The sequence below is a fragment of the Bactrocera oleae genome, chromosome 6 (assembly GCF_042242935.1).
Source record: "Bactrocera oleae isolate idBacOlea1 chromosome 6, idBacOlea1, whole genome shotgun sequence".
Lineage (NCBI taxonomy): Eukaryota > Metazoa > Arthropoda > Insecta > Diptera > Tephritidae > Bactrocera > Bactrocera oleae.
The window spans coordinates 73,754,235-73,772,616 of NC_091540.1; the positions used below are offsets into that span (position 1 = coordinate 73,754,235).

Consider the following 18,382-nt stretch of genomic DNA (forward strand, 5'->3'; position numbering starts at 1 on the left):
ACTCCCTCTGTGAGCTCAAGTTGCCTCGCGAAACCAGAGTGACCCTCGCGCAACTTCGTTCTGGATACTGTAGCAGGTTAAACTCCTACTTATCCAGAATAGACCCCGACATACCAAACACATGTCCTGCGTGCAATGAGTCTCCGCGTGACACTAACCATCTCTTTGCATGCCCAACAAACCCCACACCCCCTTTCCCTATGGTCCGACCCCGTCGAAACAGCTCGTTTCCTGGGCCTCCCGTTAGATGACCTCGACGACAACGAATCTGAATTATTTATCACCCAAACGGGGACTAGGTAACCGTTACAACAACAACACCACTCAAATAAGTTTAGAACTTAATTTTTCATCGATACAAAATTATATTCCATACCTCACTGAGTCAGTGTGAGTGTTTTCAATAGATAATCTAAATCTAATCTAATATCACAGCAGCTGTCCCTTAAAGACAACCACCAAGAGTCGTAACTGCTCCTGGTGGTCTAGCAAGCTCTCAGTGCTAAGGAAAACGGTGCGCAAGCTATTTAATAAGGCTAAGCGCACCGGTAACTGGGAGGATTACAGATGCAGCCTAACTGCTTATAATAAGGAGATTAGGACTGCAAAGAAGAAGAGCTTCAGGAAGTTCTGTGAAAGCGTCTTCTTAACCCCAGAGGCAGCTAGGCTGCATAAGGCTCTGGCTAGGGGTAAGACGGACACAGTACTAGCAATCAAAAGATCTGATGGGACCTATACGTCCAGCGCAGAGGAAAGAGCCACGGCTCTTCTACTCGCGCATTTCCCGGAGACGATTCAAGAAGACAATATCCGACCTATGGTCGAAAGCAGGCCATCACGCTTGGACTGGGTAGTCGCAAAACAGCTCTTCACTGCAGACTCCATCAAGTGGGCTTTGGCCTCCTTTGAAAAATATAAGTCCCCGGGTGCGGATGGTATCCTTCCAGCTTTTCTGCAAAAGGGGGAGCAGGTGCTACTCCCCACCTTGTTCGGCTGATGAGGGATAGCCTTGCGCTGGCATATATCCCAGAACCATAGCGCACTGCAAGGGTGATCTTCATACCCAAAGTAGGTAGGAAGGACTACTCATTGGCGAAATCTGTTAGGCCAATCAGTCTTATCAGCCACAAAAGCAATCATGGTGTGCAACCGACTTGCTGGGAAATCCTGGGGGTGCTCCCCAAGGACAATCAGATGGATGTACACCATTATTGTGAGACCGATTATCACGTATGGAGCGGTATCGTGGGTTGCTAAAGCAATGCAGACTTCGGTAGGACTCAAACTGTCGAAGCTGCAAAGACTTGCCTGCATCTGCGCGTCGGGAGCAATGCGAACGTGTCCGACCGCAGCACTGGAAGTCATGCTGGAACTTTCACCGCTACATCTGGTAATCAAACAGACAGCCAAACGAACTCTACTCCAAATGACATCAGAGGGAGTTGGCAAAGGGAAGGTAATCTCATCCCAGCAAATGGAAGCGCTAAGTAAGGAAATACCACTAGCCCTTCTTCCAAGGGACAGCATTACCAAGTAGTAAACTTCAACAGGAAGTTTAAAGTACCCTTGGCAGCAAGTCTGAATGGAATAATTCATTACTAGACCTGCAGCTACGGGAAAGTACTATCAAGTGATACACCGACGGGTCAAAAACAGAGGAGGGGATTGGTGCAGGGGTCGCTGGGCCAAGCACCAAACTCTCCATTCCCATGGGAAACTTCCCGAGCATCTTCCAAGCCGAGGTCTATGCTATAAGTCGGTGTGTAGGGATAAACCTCCAACGCAACTATCGCAATAAAAGTATTGCTATACTTAGCGATAGTCAGGCGGCACTAAGAGCGATCTCTGCCTATGAGGTCAAATCTCTTCTAGTGCTGGAGTGTATAGAACGGCTGAACAGCCTATCAGAACACAACCGAGTGCACCTTATTTGGGTGCCTGGCCACAGGGGTATAGCCGGAAACGAACTGGCTGACGAGTTGGCCCGCTCTGCGGCCTCCACAAAAATAATAGGACCGGAACATATTCATAGCGGTTGGTCCACATACAATCAAAGAGCTTCTCCGTAGGGAGGAAAGAGTAGGTAGGGAGACCCATTGGCAACAACTTCAGGGCATGCACTATGCCAGACTGCTAATGGGGGGTTACGACCACAAACGGTTCAAAACCATAATTAATCTCCCAAGGAACAAATTCCGGCTACTTGTCGCTTTCTACACCGGCCACTGCAGGCTTAAGAAGCACCTCTTCAACATGGGCATAGCTTCTTCTGCAAACTGCCGGTTCTGCGACATAGAGCCGGAAACCCCTGAACATCTGCTGATGAACTGCACAGCAGTCTGCAGACGCAGAATCAAGGCCCTGGGATCCATGTTTCCACACAGGGATTGTATCGCCTCACTAGCACCCAGCAGAATATTGGAATTTATCAACATGCTGGGCCTAGATGACACGATATGACTTAGGGGAGGGCACAATAGACCATAGATCGCGGAGCATACCTCGAAATCAATCTATCTATCTATCTAGTTCGAATATCGTCTGTGGTGCTGCTTGTGCAGCACACTCAATTATTGTAATGAAATATTTTACCTAAGTTCAAATCCTATCAGATATTTTTATATACTATTTTTTTATTTTTATAACCCTTTTTTATTGAATGATATTTTAATTCTATTTTCATATTATTTCCCTCATTATTTATATTTTCTTGTCAGAAGTCAATTTCTTTCGTTTTTATTATTTAAATTTTTGTTTATGCGCGTACCAAAGAACATCTGTGCATATGTATGTATATACATTTTGCTTGTAGAGTGGTGTAGTTCGTTGCGTACCCTGATAGGTGTGGTGACATTTTATTTTCGAACTTGCGCGTTTTCGATGTTCCCTCATCGTAATTAACATTTTAGTACAGCTAACATTTTTTCCTTCTCTATTCATTAACATTCTCTAGCAGCCCTTATATAGTAGATCTTTAACAAAACTTCGCCACTAGGACATTCTGGCAACTACGAATTCGCTGTCCAGTTGATTCTGGTAATTTATCGTCGATTCGATTTTGTTCAATCATCCGTGTTCGTCACAGTATTTTTTTGGAAATGAACAAAATATTTTCTTGCAATATTATTCTATTAGCTTCACTATAAACTAATAAATTAAGTCTACTTCCCGAATTAACAAAGTGTTTACGTTTTTGGTACAATTGACTGCTGATCTATGCTTCTTCTTCTCAACTCAAAAGAATTACGAAAAAGTAACGGTAATTATTGTAATTTCTTAATCTATTATTCTTGATATGCATGATTTAATTATATAAGGGTATGTCGATAGCCCAAAAACAACAATTCGTCAAAAGTAATTGGACCCATAATGTCAAAATTAGCCGTTTTGATTTTATGATTCAAAAATAAATTGTTCAAAGATTTCAACCAATGAAAATTTGCTTTTTGAGTGATAACGGAATACAAAATCAGCAGTTTTTTTGGTAAATGTATGTATTCACCAGTTCAGCGCGTTTAACATTTTTTTTACCGTTTTTTATGGATACAAATGCTTCTTTCATAAGAGAAAACGCACTCCATATAATCCTAGATTTATACAATGGTATTGACGCAATCTAATATAATTGAATCATGTACATACATATATGTAGTATACTTCTGAATTTTTATTTACCTTTTTGATTTCAAATGTTTATGTATGAACGGAGATTTGCATCATAATTGTATCATATTTATATAAAGTCAATCGAAATTAATGTATTTAAACAATAACTCATAGAAATTTTAGGGTTTATCATTATTTCTATTGGGACATCCATGCATAATAGGTATCTACATGGATATGTGCATCAATATTATTCATAATTTTCAAATATGCCTTTTGCAAAAGTAATGGTTTTCTTTCTAGTCGTATCCGGCATTTTAATGTTCTCTTCCAACGAATAAATTTTCTGAGCCCACTGCCAGCATGAGCTTAGTCCGCTTAGTCCGCGATAACGTATAAATTTGATTATAAAACAAATTAAATACCACAAAAGCAGGAGATAGAATATTTGGTCGAAAAATAGAATAATAGCTAGAATTACTTCTAATGAGTTCATAGTGCCTTTATAATCGTCCAACCACTTATCGGTGTTTTCGTTATCCCTAGAAACTACACATCATAATAATTTATATATATGTATATACATATGTATGTATATATGCAGATAATACTACATATTTTAGACTTACCTTTAATACTGCCTAGCTCTATGGTTGAGTTTACATCGATTTTAAGGCATTGGAATACGTCGTCCCATTTCCGTTCAGCTGAAAGCTTGTCTAAATCCTTACATCGATTAAACATTCTATGTAGACGTTTCTTTCAGAGTAAGGCAATGTTATTTTATGACGGAATTTTCTATGGCACATGATACAAAAATAACTCAAATTGTTGCAAAATGACTAAATCCGACGAAAACATTTTAGACAAATTCAAATTTGTATCCAAATTATCAAACCTATTTCATGTTGCAAACATATCAATTTGCATGTTGTTAGTGAATTTAAACTCGATTGTTCTTTACTATTAAAATAAATGAATTGTATTTATTTCAAAATAAAAAAGTTATAAAGAGTAAACTTGATGGTCAATTAGATTTATGCATATGAATTTATGTATTCATATAATCTTAAATCATTCTCATTAACAGTATCAAATGGTCTGTGTAAATGAGATAATACAGTAAATACTTATTTATTTTAACTAATTTGGTATTGTTTATAGGTTCAAAAGTGCTATAGAACACTCATAGATTTTCACCACCTTACTACCAGCTTTTATTTATATCTGTATGTATGCTTCAGTAATATACATAAGAGACCATATGAAACTGTCGTAAATAGCTGCATAAAATCCACTTCTACGTTTCGTAATTTCATTAGTAGAAAACTATAAGAATCTTAATGATCGAGTCTCTTTTATCGAAAATATTTAAATAATACAAATTAATATAAAATGTGCATGGTCTTGAAAAATCACTTTATAATTACATTATTTTGCACCAATCTTTATATCATTTATATTCTTTTAATGCATATCATCTTAAAAGTTCTATAATGATGCCTGTTGAAAATATTTTTTTTATGTTCTTCAAATAAATTTCACACACTGTTGTTTTATGTAATAGATCAGTATTAGGAGCCAAATTTGAAAGAAGTTGGTACGGTTTGTTGTGGAAATGCAAAACCTCCCCGTTTTTCAATAATTTTTGATTCTTTAGCTGCTTTTCTTTGATCAGCGGTTACCACAATCTCCTGGAGAGCTTTCGTTTGTTCAGTTGTGAGGCCTGAAGTTAACAGTGCATACCATGCCGGATCTTGACTGGACAATGCTGTAAAAATTAATTTCCAATTTTATTTCAAGATGTTACCAACCATATCATCGAATTTAATTTAATTTACCTGAAAATACTTCTTTGAAAGTAACATATTCATCAATAGCAGAATCCTCTTCTTCATCATCGATGGGCGTGGTAAAGCCTTCAAGAGCAGTTTCATTAAGATCATCAACAGATTCCTCTTCATCATCATCTGAATCTTCATCATCTTTTATTTCAGCCTTCATTTCAAAACCTGCTTCTGCAGCCTTTGTTTTAGATATTTCAGCAATTTGTTCCAGGTAGTTGGATGCAAATTCGTCAACTTCATCTTCGTCACTAGACAGTGCTTCTATTGACAAATCACGGTTACAAGATTCGTACAGACTTTATAACATCAATACCAACCTTCACAATCATCTTCATCTTCTTCTTCCTCCTCATCTTCTTCCTCTTGTGCACGTGATTCATATGCACGTTTGAGTCCATCGAAAAGTAGAATAAGATTGGGTATGATTTTACCAGCTACCTCACTGAGCACTGGCGGTTTTGCGTCTCCCAGTGAAATCAGGGTACATAACCCGAGAACACACAATTTGCGATCATGTATTCTAGTGTGTAAGATTCAATTTATAATAAAAATGCTAATACTATTGTGTTACATACCCCAGAAAACAGTCAGTATCATGAAGCCACTGCTTTATAAAATGTGATGAAATGGATTCATTACTTGGCTGTGACATTTTTTCCAAAATGGTTAATAAAAGTTGTGGATTATAATAAAGCGCAGCAATAACCACCTATATTAACAAATTGAATATGTGTTCTTCAGAAGTACTATAAAGAAACCAATTATTACCTGTAAGCACATTGTACGAAGTTCAGATGATTGCACTTCGCGGGTGAGCCGTGATAGAGCCAATTCAACAAACATCGGAATTACAGAGTCAATCTGACCCTTACATTGTAAAATTATAACTTCAAGCAGTTTAGCGGCATGACATTCTGGGTCTTCGCCAGGATTAGTAGTTAACATCTGAAATGTTTTTAAAGGAATTTTAGAATAAACATTTACATTTACATGTCATTTGGTTGTATTGTATTTCACTTACCGTTTTGCACATATCGAACATAGCCAAGAGTCTATTATGATTGGAAAGGAATGCTGGCGTATCAACAGTAACATAATTGTGCAAAGCCGGCATTATATCAATAAAATAATCAATTCCATCCTTTTTAAAAACTTGATAAATTAGCTCCATCATCTGCCACATTTCTGGTGATATTGCCTTTGCCGTTAAATCGAAAACTAATGAGAATGTCTCCTCGTAAAAATCTATAATGACACACAATTTAGCATGTTAATTTATGGGAAATACATATGCTGGCTTTAATTAAACTTCAATAATTGGAAATAATTGTATTTTACCGGTAATATTATTCTGGAATATATGACCAACCACATTAATAACAATAGGATGCAAATTTAATAAAACGTCGGGATGATCTTCCATAACAGTTAGTAAGGTTTCTATCGTATTTAATAAACCCATTGCCGTTATGGCTTTTTCGTCTGAATTTTCTTCCGATTCAAGTACTTGGCTAAAAGTGGTAGCCAAATGCTGGCATATTTCCATGGCCACAGGCAGGAGCTGAGTAGTAAATGTACACATAATTTTTTGCATAACATTCGTTAGATCCTCGTTTTCGGTTTCACGTATAATTGTTAATAGCTCCTTCGTTATTTCCTTTATTTGGCTTTCCACGTATTGCGCGGCATCATCATTTGTTGATAAAAACATTTGTAAGCCAATGGCGGCTTCGACCTTAACTGGAAGCTCTTTATCATTGAGTAATGCATGTATATTCAAGCGCATGATTTCCGCTAGGACCTGAGGGTTCTTTAATTGGATTTCGCAGAAATAGTGGAGAACCCAACAAGCTCGGGCGCGCATATGTCCGGCTGGATTTTGGAACTCAGGAAAAACGTATGTAGTTAACATAGTTTCCACTTGGTCACGATAAATACGTTTCTTAAGCAACACGTCTGCTAAGGTTCCAATCATATGCAATGCACCGTCCTTTTGTTTATTATCCGCATTCGGCGAGGTTATGATCTATTCAAATGATAACATTTCAAAATGTAAAACCAATTATTAATTTCTTAATATATATAAATATTTTGAATATATAATAATAGATATTAAGACAAATAGTATTGATATTGTCAATAGGAAGCAATTGAGATACTATACCTGCATTATTATATTCATGGCCTTTGGCAGAATTCCTTTCCGTTTCTTACAAACTGTATGTAATAGAGATTGCGCTGCTGGTACCGGTGTTGCATAGTCCTCAAATATATCTTGTTTAAAGAAAAATGAGGAATTATAAGTAAACTACAATATTTTGATGTAGGTAAACAATCGAAACTCACCAAACTTTAACCTCAAATATTCATGTGGATCAGTCTCCCACAATTCTTGGTCGGCATCAGTAAAAGACATAATAGGAAATAGTACGTCTTGTACTATAGCTACCATGTGAGGTTTTATTAATTTCCAAGAATATGCATGACTTACACTGTGGAATATTTGTAACATTAATTTTTATTGCGCTTTTTAAAATGTACGTTTTTACTCACGCATTTTTTAAATAAGACAAAATGTCGGTGAGCACACGAGGAGAAACATAAATGTGATTTCTATACTGGTCAAGAATCTTTAGTAGTACATCCAAAATTCCGGATGTAAATGTTGGAAGGTACCATTCTGCAAACTTTTGATATTTTTCACTCACTACATTTCGTGGACTTCCGTAACTGAAATTTTGCAATGTATAGTTTAAAGAAATTAAATCAATACTAAAATAAATAAGAGCATACCGTTCAAACATTCGCACTATTATATGTAAGGCCCATTTTTTGACTTTCCACCAAGGAAATTCAGGTTTCTCCTCATCATCTATATGTGAACAATCTGGTATTGGTCTTTCGGCAATTTGCCTGCATATCTCCATCCACTGCGAGAATGTTTCTTTAGTGATAAGATCCAATGGCAGTGTGTACTGAGTTAAGGCGTAATAGATTTTTAATATTTGTTTTTGTAGTAGCATCGACTGCTCAGATTGATCATTCATCAAATTAATCATAAGTTGGTAAATCATTGGAAGAAGAAGATTCATTGCTTCATTTAAGGGAACCCGCTCTTCGGAACGCTTATATTCATAAGTCTTCACTAATTGATACATAGTAACCAGAGCCCCATTCCATCCGTTTACATCTAGAGTACATATTTCATAGTTTTGAATTTATCATCCATAAGAAACAACTAAATTGTTCATACTTTACATATAAGAGACTTTATATACTAACCTGGATTTTGAAGATAAATGCTGACATTGTCGACTACTTGGGGCCAACGTCCAGGAAAATCATTTCTAATAATGTGATTTACACATACGGCTAGTTGCACTCTAAAATTATAGATATTTAGAAAATTGAAAATCATAAACTAAATGTTTATCTAACTTTATAATGTCTGGAGCGTGCACAATTGCATCCACAATTGACCCACGTATCATAGCACGATCCTGTTCATGAATAGAGAAGGGTATTGGCTCACCCGCTTTCGACTCATGATCTGACCAGCTGTTCGTTATGAGATTTTTAAGGTAAATCGCTCCGGCTTGGCGTACTGGTTGATCTACATTATTTTGCATAACGATTTGCAATATTGTCGGTACAAATCCAATAATTTTGTGTATCTGAAATTGTAGACAAATAAATATGTTACTGATTGCATATTCTTATACTGAAACCTGATAGTATTTGTAAAAACAATAGACTTATAGTATCCTTCGCTAAAACATATTTGATTATTAAAAAATGTCTGATTAGTTACTGACAATACAAAAATGCACCCGAAAAAACGTAAGGAACGGATAACCCTAATTCTTTTATGCGCTCTTTTTTTCTTGAAAAGTAAAGAAATTGACCTGCATAATAGGGATGTACAATCGGTATACAGTTTGCTATAATGGTTGACTGTGAATGGGTATCTATTTATATAAATTTAAATAAAACATTATCTAATAGTTTTGGAAAATGTTGGTGTTTATATTAATTTAAATAAAAAGCAGTTCCGAGTATATATATTTGACTCATTGATTTGTGTCGAATGCACGTTACCCAATTCCCAATTTCAATCTTATATGTATTTCATATTTTATTTCATTTGGTTATAAATATGTTTGCTTTTCATTAAATCAAACAAAAACGTTTCTCCATCTTCCGTTTTTAGCTGATCATTATATATACAAACATATTTTTTTTAAATTTACAGTATTAATAAGTCAACTATGATTACGAGCAATAACTCAGAATTATTTCATTTTGTAGTTTTTTTTAATAAAAGTTCTTGTCCTCTTTTTCAATTCAAATTTTCTAATATATAAACTGTACACATGTATTGTACATAGTAATAAAATGAAATTTATACTATTTTAAAATTTAATATTTTTGTCTGGCACCCCTGAATATCAGATACGTCATGCTTCCTAATTAATTTTAACATAAGTAATTTTTGACTCGGTTAGGATGTCATAAATCCGAAACAAATTCAAATGTTCAGAAGATTTTGAGACGATCTTGATGCCATTACTAATTCCTACCTCTAAATATTTAAAGGTAAAGTATGTACATATATGCATACGTATATGAGAAATTTACAAAGGAAATCAAAACACGTGCTACAAAATTCTAAAACTATTACTAGCATTGTGGTATTTTTAATATTCTGATCAAAATTTGGTTTTCATTTAAGTTTATATAGGTATTAATCAAATTACTACAAGAGTGTTGTTTGAGACAGAAATAAACAATTGATTTCAATAGCACCTTGATGCTTTGAATAACCTCAAATGTTTCAATCACACTTACTTGTGCCAGTTGGTCTTCTGCTGCCTTTCGCTGCTCGGGATTCGGTTCGATAGTAGCCCGGAGCAATTCAGTAAGCTTTTGTGCATCCATTTCTGGTACACAATAAAAGTTAACGTACTCACGACTTTATGCGGTATAAAATTATACAAAACAAAGAAATATGATCGCGACAACGACAAAACGATGGAGGTGAACTTTTGAAGCGCACCACCCTTGTCGACGTCAAACCAATGCGATTTTAGAGCGCAAAAAAGAAACTATGGTGACAATAGTGACAATGGTTTTGGCAAACGCCAAGTACGATTGTGACAGCAGTCAACTGTTTAAGAAACCAAAGTTGCCCATTTTTATAAAAAAATTTCTTATATCCTATGTCTAACTTAATAAAATAGCTTTAAAGGTCATATAACATTTTTGTGATAATTCATTGGAAGGATCTGTATATACGCATGTACAGATGTATGCTCCACCATAAAGTCTTGCTCTTAGTAACTATTGCGAGTTATCCGTCCTATTTTGATATAAATACAATTGAAGGCTTTGGATCATACGATCCCAAAAATGAATTATGTGAATATATATCAGTTCGAAAACTTTTGTCAAACAATCAAATACCTACATTTGCAGAGGAATGTCTTCATTATAGAAATTATACACATTTATTAATTGTTATACCAAGACAATTTGTATCATTATCTTCATTTAGAATATACAAATTGTGCCACCCTGTCTTTTAGAATGTTTTTCGAAAATTTGTCTTTAATATGGCCACAATTATTTGTCTAATTGACATTTGATAAAGATTTGGATATTGTGATGTTAAGGAATTTAATTACGTGAAAATAATCAAAATACAATAGTTTTTAATATTCTGTATAAGTAACATATTAAACCATAAATTGCAGATCTAATTTCTATATGTTTGTGGAATTTTATCCAACTATTTGTTTGTTAAATTCGCTTTCTGTAGAAGTACATAAATCAAGTGCATAATTTTCTATTCTACTATAGAAACTGAGTAAAAATGGCGCTGGTTACGATGTAAACATGCCGTAAGATAACCACCACAATAATCTTCATACACAAACAAAAATATTACATACAAGCGGATACTAAAAAAAAATTGAACATTTATAATAATTAAGACTATAATGAGTGAATATGGTATGATCGCTGCCGAGAAAACCAACAATAAAAAATGTGGGGATTCGGATGACAGTGGTACTGCAAAAATCATATCGAATGAACTGCTGCTTGTAGGGATGTATAGTGGAGTTGATAAAATGGATGAGTTGACCTCATTAGAAAGAGAGATTGCGGAAATGCATCACGTGGAACCCACAAATATAGAATATACCGGGAATGGACTTATCAATAAACAAGGATTATCTACTAGCAAGGTATCAAATTTGAAATCAGAAGATGCCAGCTGCAAAATTATGGAGGGTGTTGGTCTTGAAGAAAATGTTGGCATTTTACAGAGTCATTGCAATGATGAAGGTAATATTGTACAAGAAGATAATGCGACAACCGCATTAGAACATGAAGATTTGATTGCAGTGCTAAAAGGTATTGATGAACACACGAATCCAACTGCCAAACAGGTAAAAAAAATCGACAATGAAGTGGAAAGTACGCGGTCGCCATCTGTAACAGAAAGTGACCTAGCTGAGGGTGTGACAATTGAAGGTGAGGGACAATTCCAAATTATGGAAGTGGTGTACGATGAATCTGACGAACTTGAGTCTGTACAAAAAGATACTGAAAATATTTTGAATGATACACATGAAATATCAAATCCTGCGTGCAATCCCAACGTTAGTGCAGTACCACATCTAACAAATGAAGAAATACGAGCTATGGCTATGGAGCAAATAGCAGGATTAAATGCACGTGGTGCTGATCGTCAACGTAGACGCAAGCAAGATATCAAACATTTGAAAGTTGAAGAAAGCTCCGATTTAGTAACGTCGCTTGGTGCAGAATGGAGTGATGATGATACTGAAATAGATTTAAAGTCCGCAAGCAATATAAACAATACTATAAAAAATAAGACAATTGAGTTAGAAATGAATGTGGATAACAAGGAAATGTTAAGTAAAACAACCGGACCGATACCATCAGAATCAAATATGAAACAATTAGGTAAGTTAAATTCAGACAACACTAAAAGAGAGTGTAACCCTAATACAGGGGATATCTTAAAAAATGATATCTGTACTTCAAAACCTGTAGTTGGGTTTAAGCGTACACGAATAATAAAACCGAAGATTATTTGGGATCCGGATGCCCCTGAAACTCAAATTTCGTATGCGCAATTTGCACGCCAAAGTTCTAAGGCAAATGTGAGAGGAGATAATGAATCTATAAACATATCTTCTCAGAGAACTTCTTCAGTTGCAAGTCTGAAGGGAGTGCGTGTAGAAGTTGCGAGAAACCATCAAGCTGAATTGAAAGAGAAAAAAATGCCTACTAAAGGATCATTATCTCTTAATCGAAACGATACCGAAAATAAAGAACAGGTACGGGGCACGGAGTCGAAGACAGAATTAGACTCCATTGTGACTAAAGTAAAAGAAATTGTATCTCCCTCCCCAACGACTGTCCAATCAAATAAAATTCAAAAAGTTGTAGAAGAAAATATAATGAAAATTCAGTCACCAATAAAACGCCGTTCACAGACGCCTGTTTTAAACGGAAGTGGGACAGGGTCCAAGAAAAAGCGGGTAAGTGAAATCGATCGTTTAGTAAGCGATGAGGGTGCTGCTAACATGCTACATTCCTTGGAAAGTGAGAGAAATAAACTTATTGCCGAGCAAGGAGTCGACAAAACACATAAGCCATTAATGCGAAGCCGCGCTGCTACAATTTCCGAAAGAGTGAATATTTCATTAAAATATTTTAATAGAAAATAGTAGTAACAATTGATATACCTTTTTTTTAGATTTTAAAACGAGAAACAACTCCAACCTCCGGAAAGGTAACAGCAGTTACAACAACAAGTGGGGGCGTAAAGAACAAGCGTAATTCTAAACAAAGACCCTCTTCCACATGGGATTATGTTTATAAACAGCAAGCTACTGATGATGCTATGATCATAAGACGTCGTTCTAATAGTTCTTACTCTAGTAATGCGTCAATACGGCGCCTTAGTTTGGATGCGCCAGTGTCAAAAGCTTCAAGTGCATCTAAAACAATGTTGACCAAAAGTGTACAACCAAACACAACTGCAAGCGTAACGTCTAATAATTCCGGAGCAAAATCAGCCCAAAGGAGTTTACTCAAAACATCAAATGAAAATAATATGACTAATAAAGGATCTAGTGTTGGAATTGGTCCGAAAACCTGTATTGGCAACTCGTTTGAATTTGCAAAACCTGAATTAAAATCAAATCAAAAAGGAAATCGAAGAACCAAAGTCGGTCCTCATTTGGATGACTCGTCAACAAGTGACACTAAAAAATCAGTGGTGGCTTCTGCGGGACGTAGAGGCACTCGCAGCCCCGCTAATACCGATGAGAAAGACAAGAACAAGGTCACTGGAGTAAGTAGCAAAAATTCAGCGAAACAGCTAAAAGAAGAGTCTTCGGCTGGTTCAAATATGTCAGACGTCGTGGTAAAAAAAATCGCAAAAGTTGCGCAAATTGTTTTTAACACGCAAAAGGCAAAAATAAATTATACTTTCACAGCTCAGGTATTGTATTGCTAATGCAATAATATGCAATAAGAATGAGATTGATAATGTTTTGTTTTCAGATGTTGAATAAATTGGTTGATATATTAGAAAAGCTAAGCAAGGATAATGAATGTAATACTGTGGTGATTACAACAAATGCACCTAACTTCTGTTACGGTGTTGATTTCACTGACTTAACACATGGTACTATAGACAAACGTAGACAATTCGCTGTTCACTTAGCAGCAGCCGTTAAGTAAGATTAAATGAATTAAAATTATGCTGAAACAAATATAGTGAACAATAATTTTAAAGGAACTATCTGAAGACTCTGGCAACGTTCCCGAAACCGCTTATTGCTGGAGTAAACGGGAGCAATATTGGCCTAGGCGTAATGCAATTACCTTTGTTTGATATAGTTATAGGAAGTGATAAGGGCTCTTATGAGACTCCTTACGTAAAAATAGGACAAGTGCCCGAAGGTTTTTGCATTTGGAATAATATGAATAAAATTCGCGATAATTATGTAAGTACAGTACTGGGTTAACATTATATATAAATATTGAATAATATGATGTCTCAAAGAAAACTAAACTTTTTTGGATGGGAGAAAAACTACATTCAACGGAATCGGCTTTATCTGGATTAGTACACAAACTTACCGCATCTGGTAAAGTAAATGACGATGCTTTACTGACTGCAAAAAAAATAGCAATGTTGTCAACCGAAGTAAGGAATTATTGTTCAACCTAACATTAATTGTAACTTCTATAAACATATTCTTTTTTCCAGTCATACCGTTTCATGAAAAAATCTATTATAAACAATTATCTGAAAACGATAAATAATGCTTTAGACGAAGAATTCGATACTATTATTGAACAGTGGACGTCGGAAGAGTGTTATGAAAGCTTCAAAAAGTATTTGGAGAGTGGCCACTTTTAAAAGGTTTTTTTTTTTTTTATCATGCACAATATTTTATTTGATTTCAAAAATTACCCATTGGTGTTTAATTGAAAATAAGTGTAATTAGTAGCGATGGTTTTAGTGTTTCCATTGTACATCCAACTGTATACACACATACATAGAGCGCGTGTGAAATGTAGGTATCATGATTTTTGACATTGTTAGGAGTGATTAATTTGTAAACTGTTCAAATTCGACATTATACCTAAAACCATTAAATTAATATTGGAATATTCTTTAAGAGTAGGATATGCTATTGCAATAAACAATAAATTACGTATGTACTTCTTTCTATAAGCATGAATTTGTATTTTCAAAAAACATAATCCCTTGTATAACATTAATAAAGAACTATATTTGTTTATTTAAATCTTTTAATAATAAATAAACAACTTGGAACTATAAAATACCGAATTCGTAAAGAATATTAAAACTATTTTAATAAAATATCAATATAAAGGGAGATATATTCATAGCGATTGAAATATATTCATTACATTGTGTCTATGGCTATTTTTAAAAAAATAATATGATTTTCAATATTCTATATGTAATTATCCTTCGTGATTCAACCTTTCGAAATTGCGTTTTCAATTTCGTGTATTTCAGTTCGCAGATTGTGAATTAAATTACCAAAATTTTGTATGTCTTCTGTTATTTGTCGTAAACGAACAGTTACATTCTTAGTTTTTTCACGATCTATCTGAACTTCTATTTCTCGCGATGTATTAGTCACATTTCCTGTTTTTGAAACGAGTTCAACAAGTTCATTGCAAGTGGAATGCAAAGTGGCAAGAAACTTGTACGCAACTTTTGAATGTGCATCATGTTTAGCAGTCTGAAACAGCAAATCATCCGTGTAACAAAATTGTCGCTGTAATTGGGCTGATAAAGAGTTTAGCTGTTTCTGTAAATCTCGAGTGTCATCTAGAACCTTGTAAATATCGTTTCGTTGCTTTCGTATATTCGAAATAAACTCCAATATTCTATTTATATATTCTTTACGGGGAGCTGCTCTATCATTTGCAATCATTCTCAGTTCCATGGCGAGTTGTTTTTGTTGAGTCTTCTTTTCTTCTAAGACCATAGCTAGTTGTTTGATTGTTTCCTGAAACTCTTTTACATTCTTAGTTTTTAGTAAATGTTTAGTAGTTCTTAGGCCTTCAAGAGTATTCAACATTGGCTTTCGAAATTCGTGCCATTGTTGATCCATATTTTTTCGACGCTCTAAGGTGCTTCGAATAAGAGATTCCAATTTAGATGTGTTTTCTTTTGGATTATCTAAAACAAGACAAGCGCGTTCATGTATTTTGACTTCTGCTTGTAGATTTTCCAATTCATTATGTGTTCCTACTTGTTCATTTTTAAGTGTATTTATATTTCTTGTTAACGTTTTTCGTATTGTTAAAATGTTAGCGTTTTGAATTTTAAAACTGTTAATCTCTTCTGTAAGGTTGCTGATAGGCGATACGTCTATTACATTTTTTAAGACTAAACTTTCCGATTTAGACAGAGCGATCACGAGTTGATTTTGCTTTGGTGCAACTTTTTGTGAATCTTCGTTGCTGTGTGGATTACCCACGTATAAATCAAAAGAGTTCTGATGTAAAATTGTGCTTATTAGGTCAAATTTTTGGGTAGCTGTTTGTTGAAAAACTGTAATTGTTTTATGCGAACAGCAGCCTTTTTGTAAAAATAACGATTTTTCAACAACAAAAATTAAGTTATGATGTGGTTTGAAGTAGGTTATCTGACCACTACATCCAAAATTTCGAGCAGTTCCTAAATTTCTACAGAATTGTGGTGTCCATGGTTTGTGCAAACTTTCTAATATTGATTCTTTAATATTTTTCCTCCATATTTCTGTATCACATGGCAAACTTCCGCCACCGGTTGTAGATGTTTCTTCATCGCGAGGAATTTTTTCAATAAGAAACATTAACAATTTTCGAACATCTACTTCATTGGGGTATAGGAAAGTTTGATATCCAATATCCGCACGATAGTTAAGCGTAGATATGATTGAAGACAATGTAGTAGCTATGGAGAACCTCTGCGCCATTGCAAGACCTTCAGGCAGTGTGTGTGGTATATTTCTAGAAGATGGTTGGATTTTTTGTAAGCATTTTGACACTGTGTACACCAAAAGTGTTGGAGTAAAATCGACTATCGTACAATCATAACTGATATCACAACCGATCTGCTTCAGCGATTGAACAATAATTTTATCAACTTCTTCCATTGGGATAGTATTTGTTATTATATACTTTATTTTTTTAGATGTCCGTTTTTATTGACTTTACATATATTCTGTCTTACAATAATATAAAAAATATGCTATACTAATATGTAACAGCTGTTCGGTTTGACATAGGAAAGTGAATTAGTCGAGTGCTATCGATTGTTAAGAGATGCGTCGATAACTACTTAATAATGTACGGACGTAGAAACGATGTTTCATTTAGAACGTCGATTCCGCAATATGTCTATGTCCACTGCTGGTCGAGGGTTGACCAAGAATATCAGAGGACATTCGAAAATTTTAGAACAGCATCTTCCGAATTCGGGATTTACACTACAAGTATATAATAGAAAATAATTGTACCTATACAAACAATTTAATGAAGTGTTAGTGGATGTAAAATTGAAAATATATGTACATAAGTTTGGGGAAAATTCATTATTATTCGAAAAGTTAGTAACTTAAAATTGTGAATCTTATGAACTTTATATAGTTAAACATACATATATTTTTAATCTAGAGAACATCCTCAGCCCATATTCATTTTACCCACGATTTCGGGCTATGCTATTTTAAATTGCAGGCGAAAGGTTTTCAGACGGATCCGTGAAACACAGAGCTCTTAACATGTTGAATGTTTTTCAAGCTAGATCACTGGAAGAGATCCAAAAATAAACACTCAAATCTTAAATGGTGGTTCGAAAACTATCTCAGTCGTAGACAGTAATAAGTGGAACCTAGAATTTCAAATCCAAAACATAGTCGGCAGAACTGATGATGATGATATGATCACATCCATGTATCGTATATATCTTATAAACTTCCAAAAGATATGTCCACAAATAGTGACATGAGCAGGTCATTTTACCACTTTATGATATTGTGAAAATGGGTGAAATCGCCTACCAACTATCCCACATCCCATATACTTGTAGGTACATATGTATTAATAATACTCATGTACTCTTTGTTCAGAAATCTATTTTCCGGGAATATATACATATGCATCTAAACATATACATACATATATAGAATGAGTGTGTACTTACTTGAGAAATCGGTTTACCGCTTGGGGCACGAAACCTTTATGATATTAATGTAATTTTACATAATTTTTCCATTTATTTTATTTATGTATATGTTTGTGCATTTACTATGGTGGACTTTCCAAATCCACCTATATTTTTACCTATTTTA

The 18,382-nt window shown here is 34.9% G+C and overlaps 3 protein-coding genes across 4 annotated transcripts; 1 reads left to right on the top strand and 2 right to left on the bottom strand.

Moving 5' to 3' along the window:
* Positions 1-4,997: 4,997 nt before the first annotated feature.
* msk (importin-7 msk) lies at positions 4,998-10,566 on the bottom strand. The gene is made up of 14 exons (XM_014238075.3): positions 10,302-10,566; positions 8,892-9,127; positions 8,736-8,836; positions 8,247-8,643; positions 8,007-8,183; positions 7,800-7,945; positions 7,618-7,727; positions 6,792-7,479; positions 6,475-6,698; positions 6,222-6,398; positions 6,029-6,162; positions 5,771-5,973; positions 5,448-5,714; positions 4,998-5,377 (listed from the first exon to the last, which is right to left on the bottom strand). Exons 1-14 carry the CDS (start codon positions 10,389-10,391, stop codon positions 5,181-5,183), a joined length of 3,147 nt encoding a protein of 1,048 aa, XP_014093550.2. The 5' UTR covers positions 10,392-10,566; the 3' UTR covers positions 4,998-5,180.
* Positions 10,567-11,090: 524 nt separating this feature from the next.
* On the top strand, positions 11,091-15,307 carry HIPP1 (HP1 and insulator partner protein 1). 2 transcript variants are annotated; one of them, XM_014238072.3, is made up of 7 exons: positions 11,091-11,221; positions 11,313-13,180; positions 13,246-13,995; positions 14,058-14,233; positions 14,293-14,503; positions 14,563-14,706; positions 14,770-15,307. In XM_014238072.3, the coding sequence occupies exons 2-7, from the start codon at positions 11,453-11,455 to the stop codon at positions 14,920-14,922; spliced, it is 3,162 nt and encodes a 1,053-aa protein (XP_014093547.2). In that variant the 5' UTR covers positions 11,091-11,221; positions 11,313-11,452; the 3' UTR covers positions 14,923-15,307. The 2 variants fall into 2 exon arrangements, with proteins under 2 accessions (XP_014093547.2, XP_069968042.1); XM_070111941.1 differs by having other exon boundaries at positions 11,107-13,180.
* On the bottom strand, positions 14,927-17,311 carry LOC106619805 (coiled-coil domain-containing protein 22 homolog). The gene has a single exon (XM_014238073.3). The coding sequence runs from the start codon at positions 17,183-17,185 to the stop codon at positions 15,512-15,514; it is 1,674 nt and encodes a 557-aa protein (XP_014093548.1). The 5' UTR covers positions 17,186-17,311; the 3' UTR covers positions 14,927-15,511.
* Between the last annotated feature and the right edge of the window lie 1,071 nt (positions 17,312-18,382).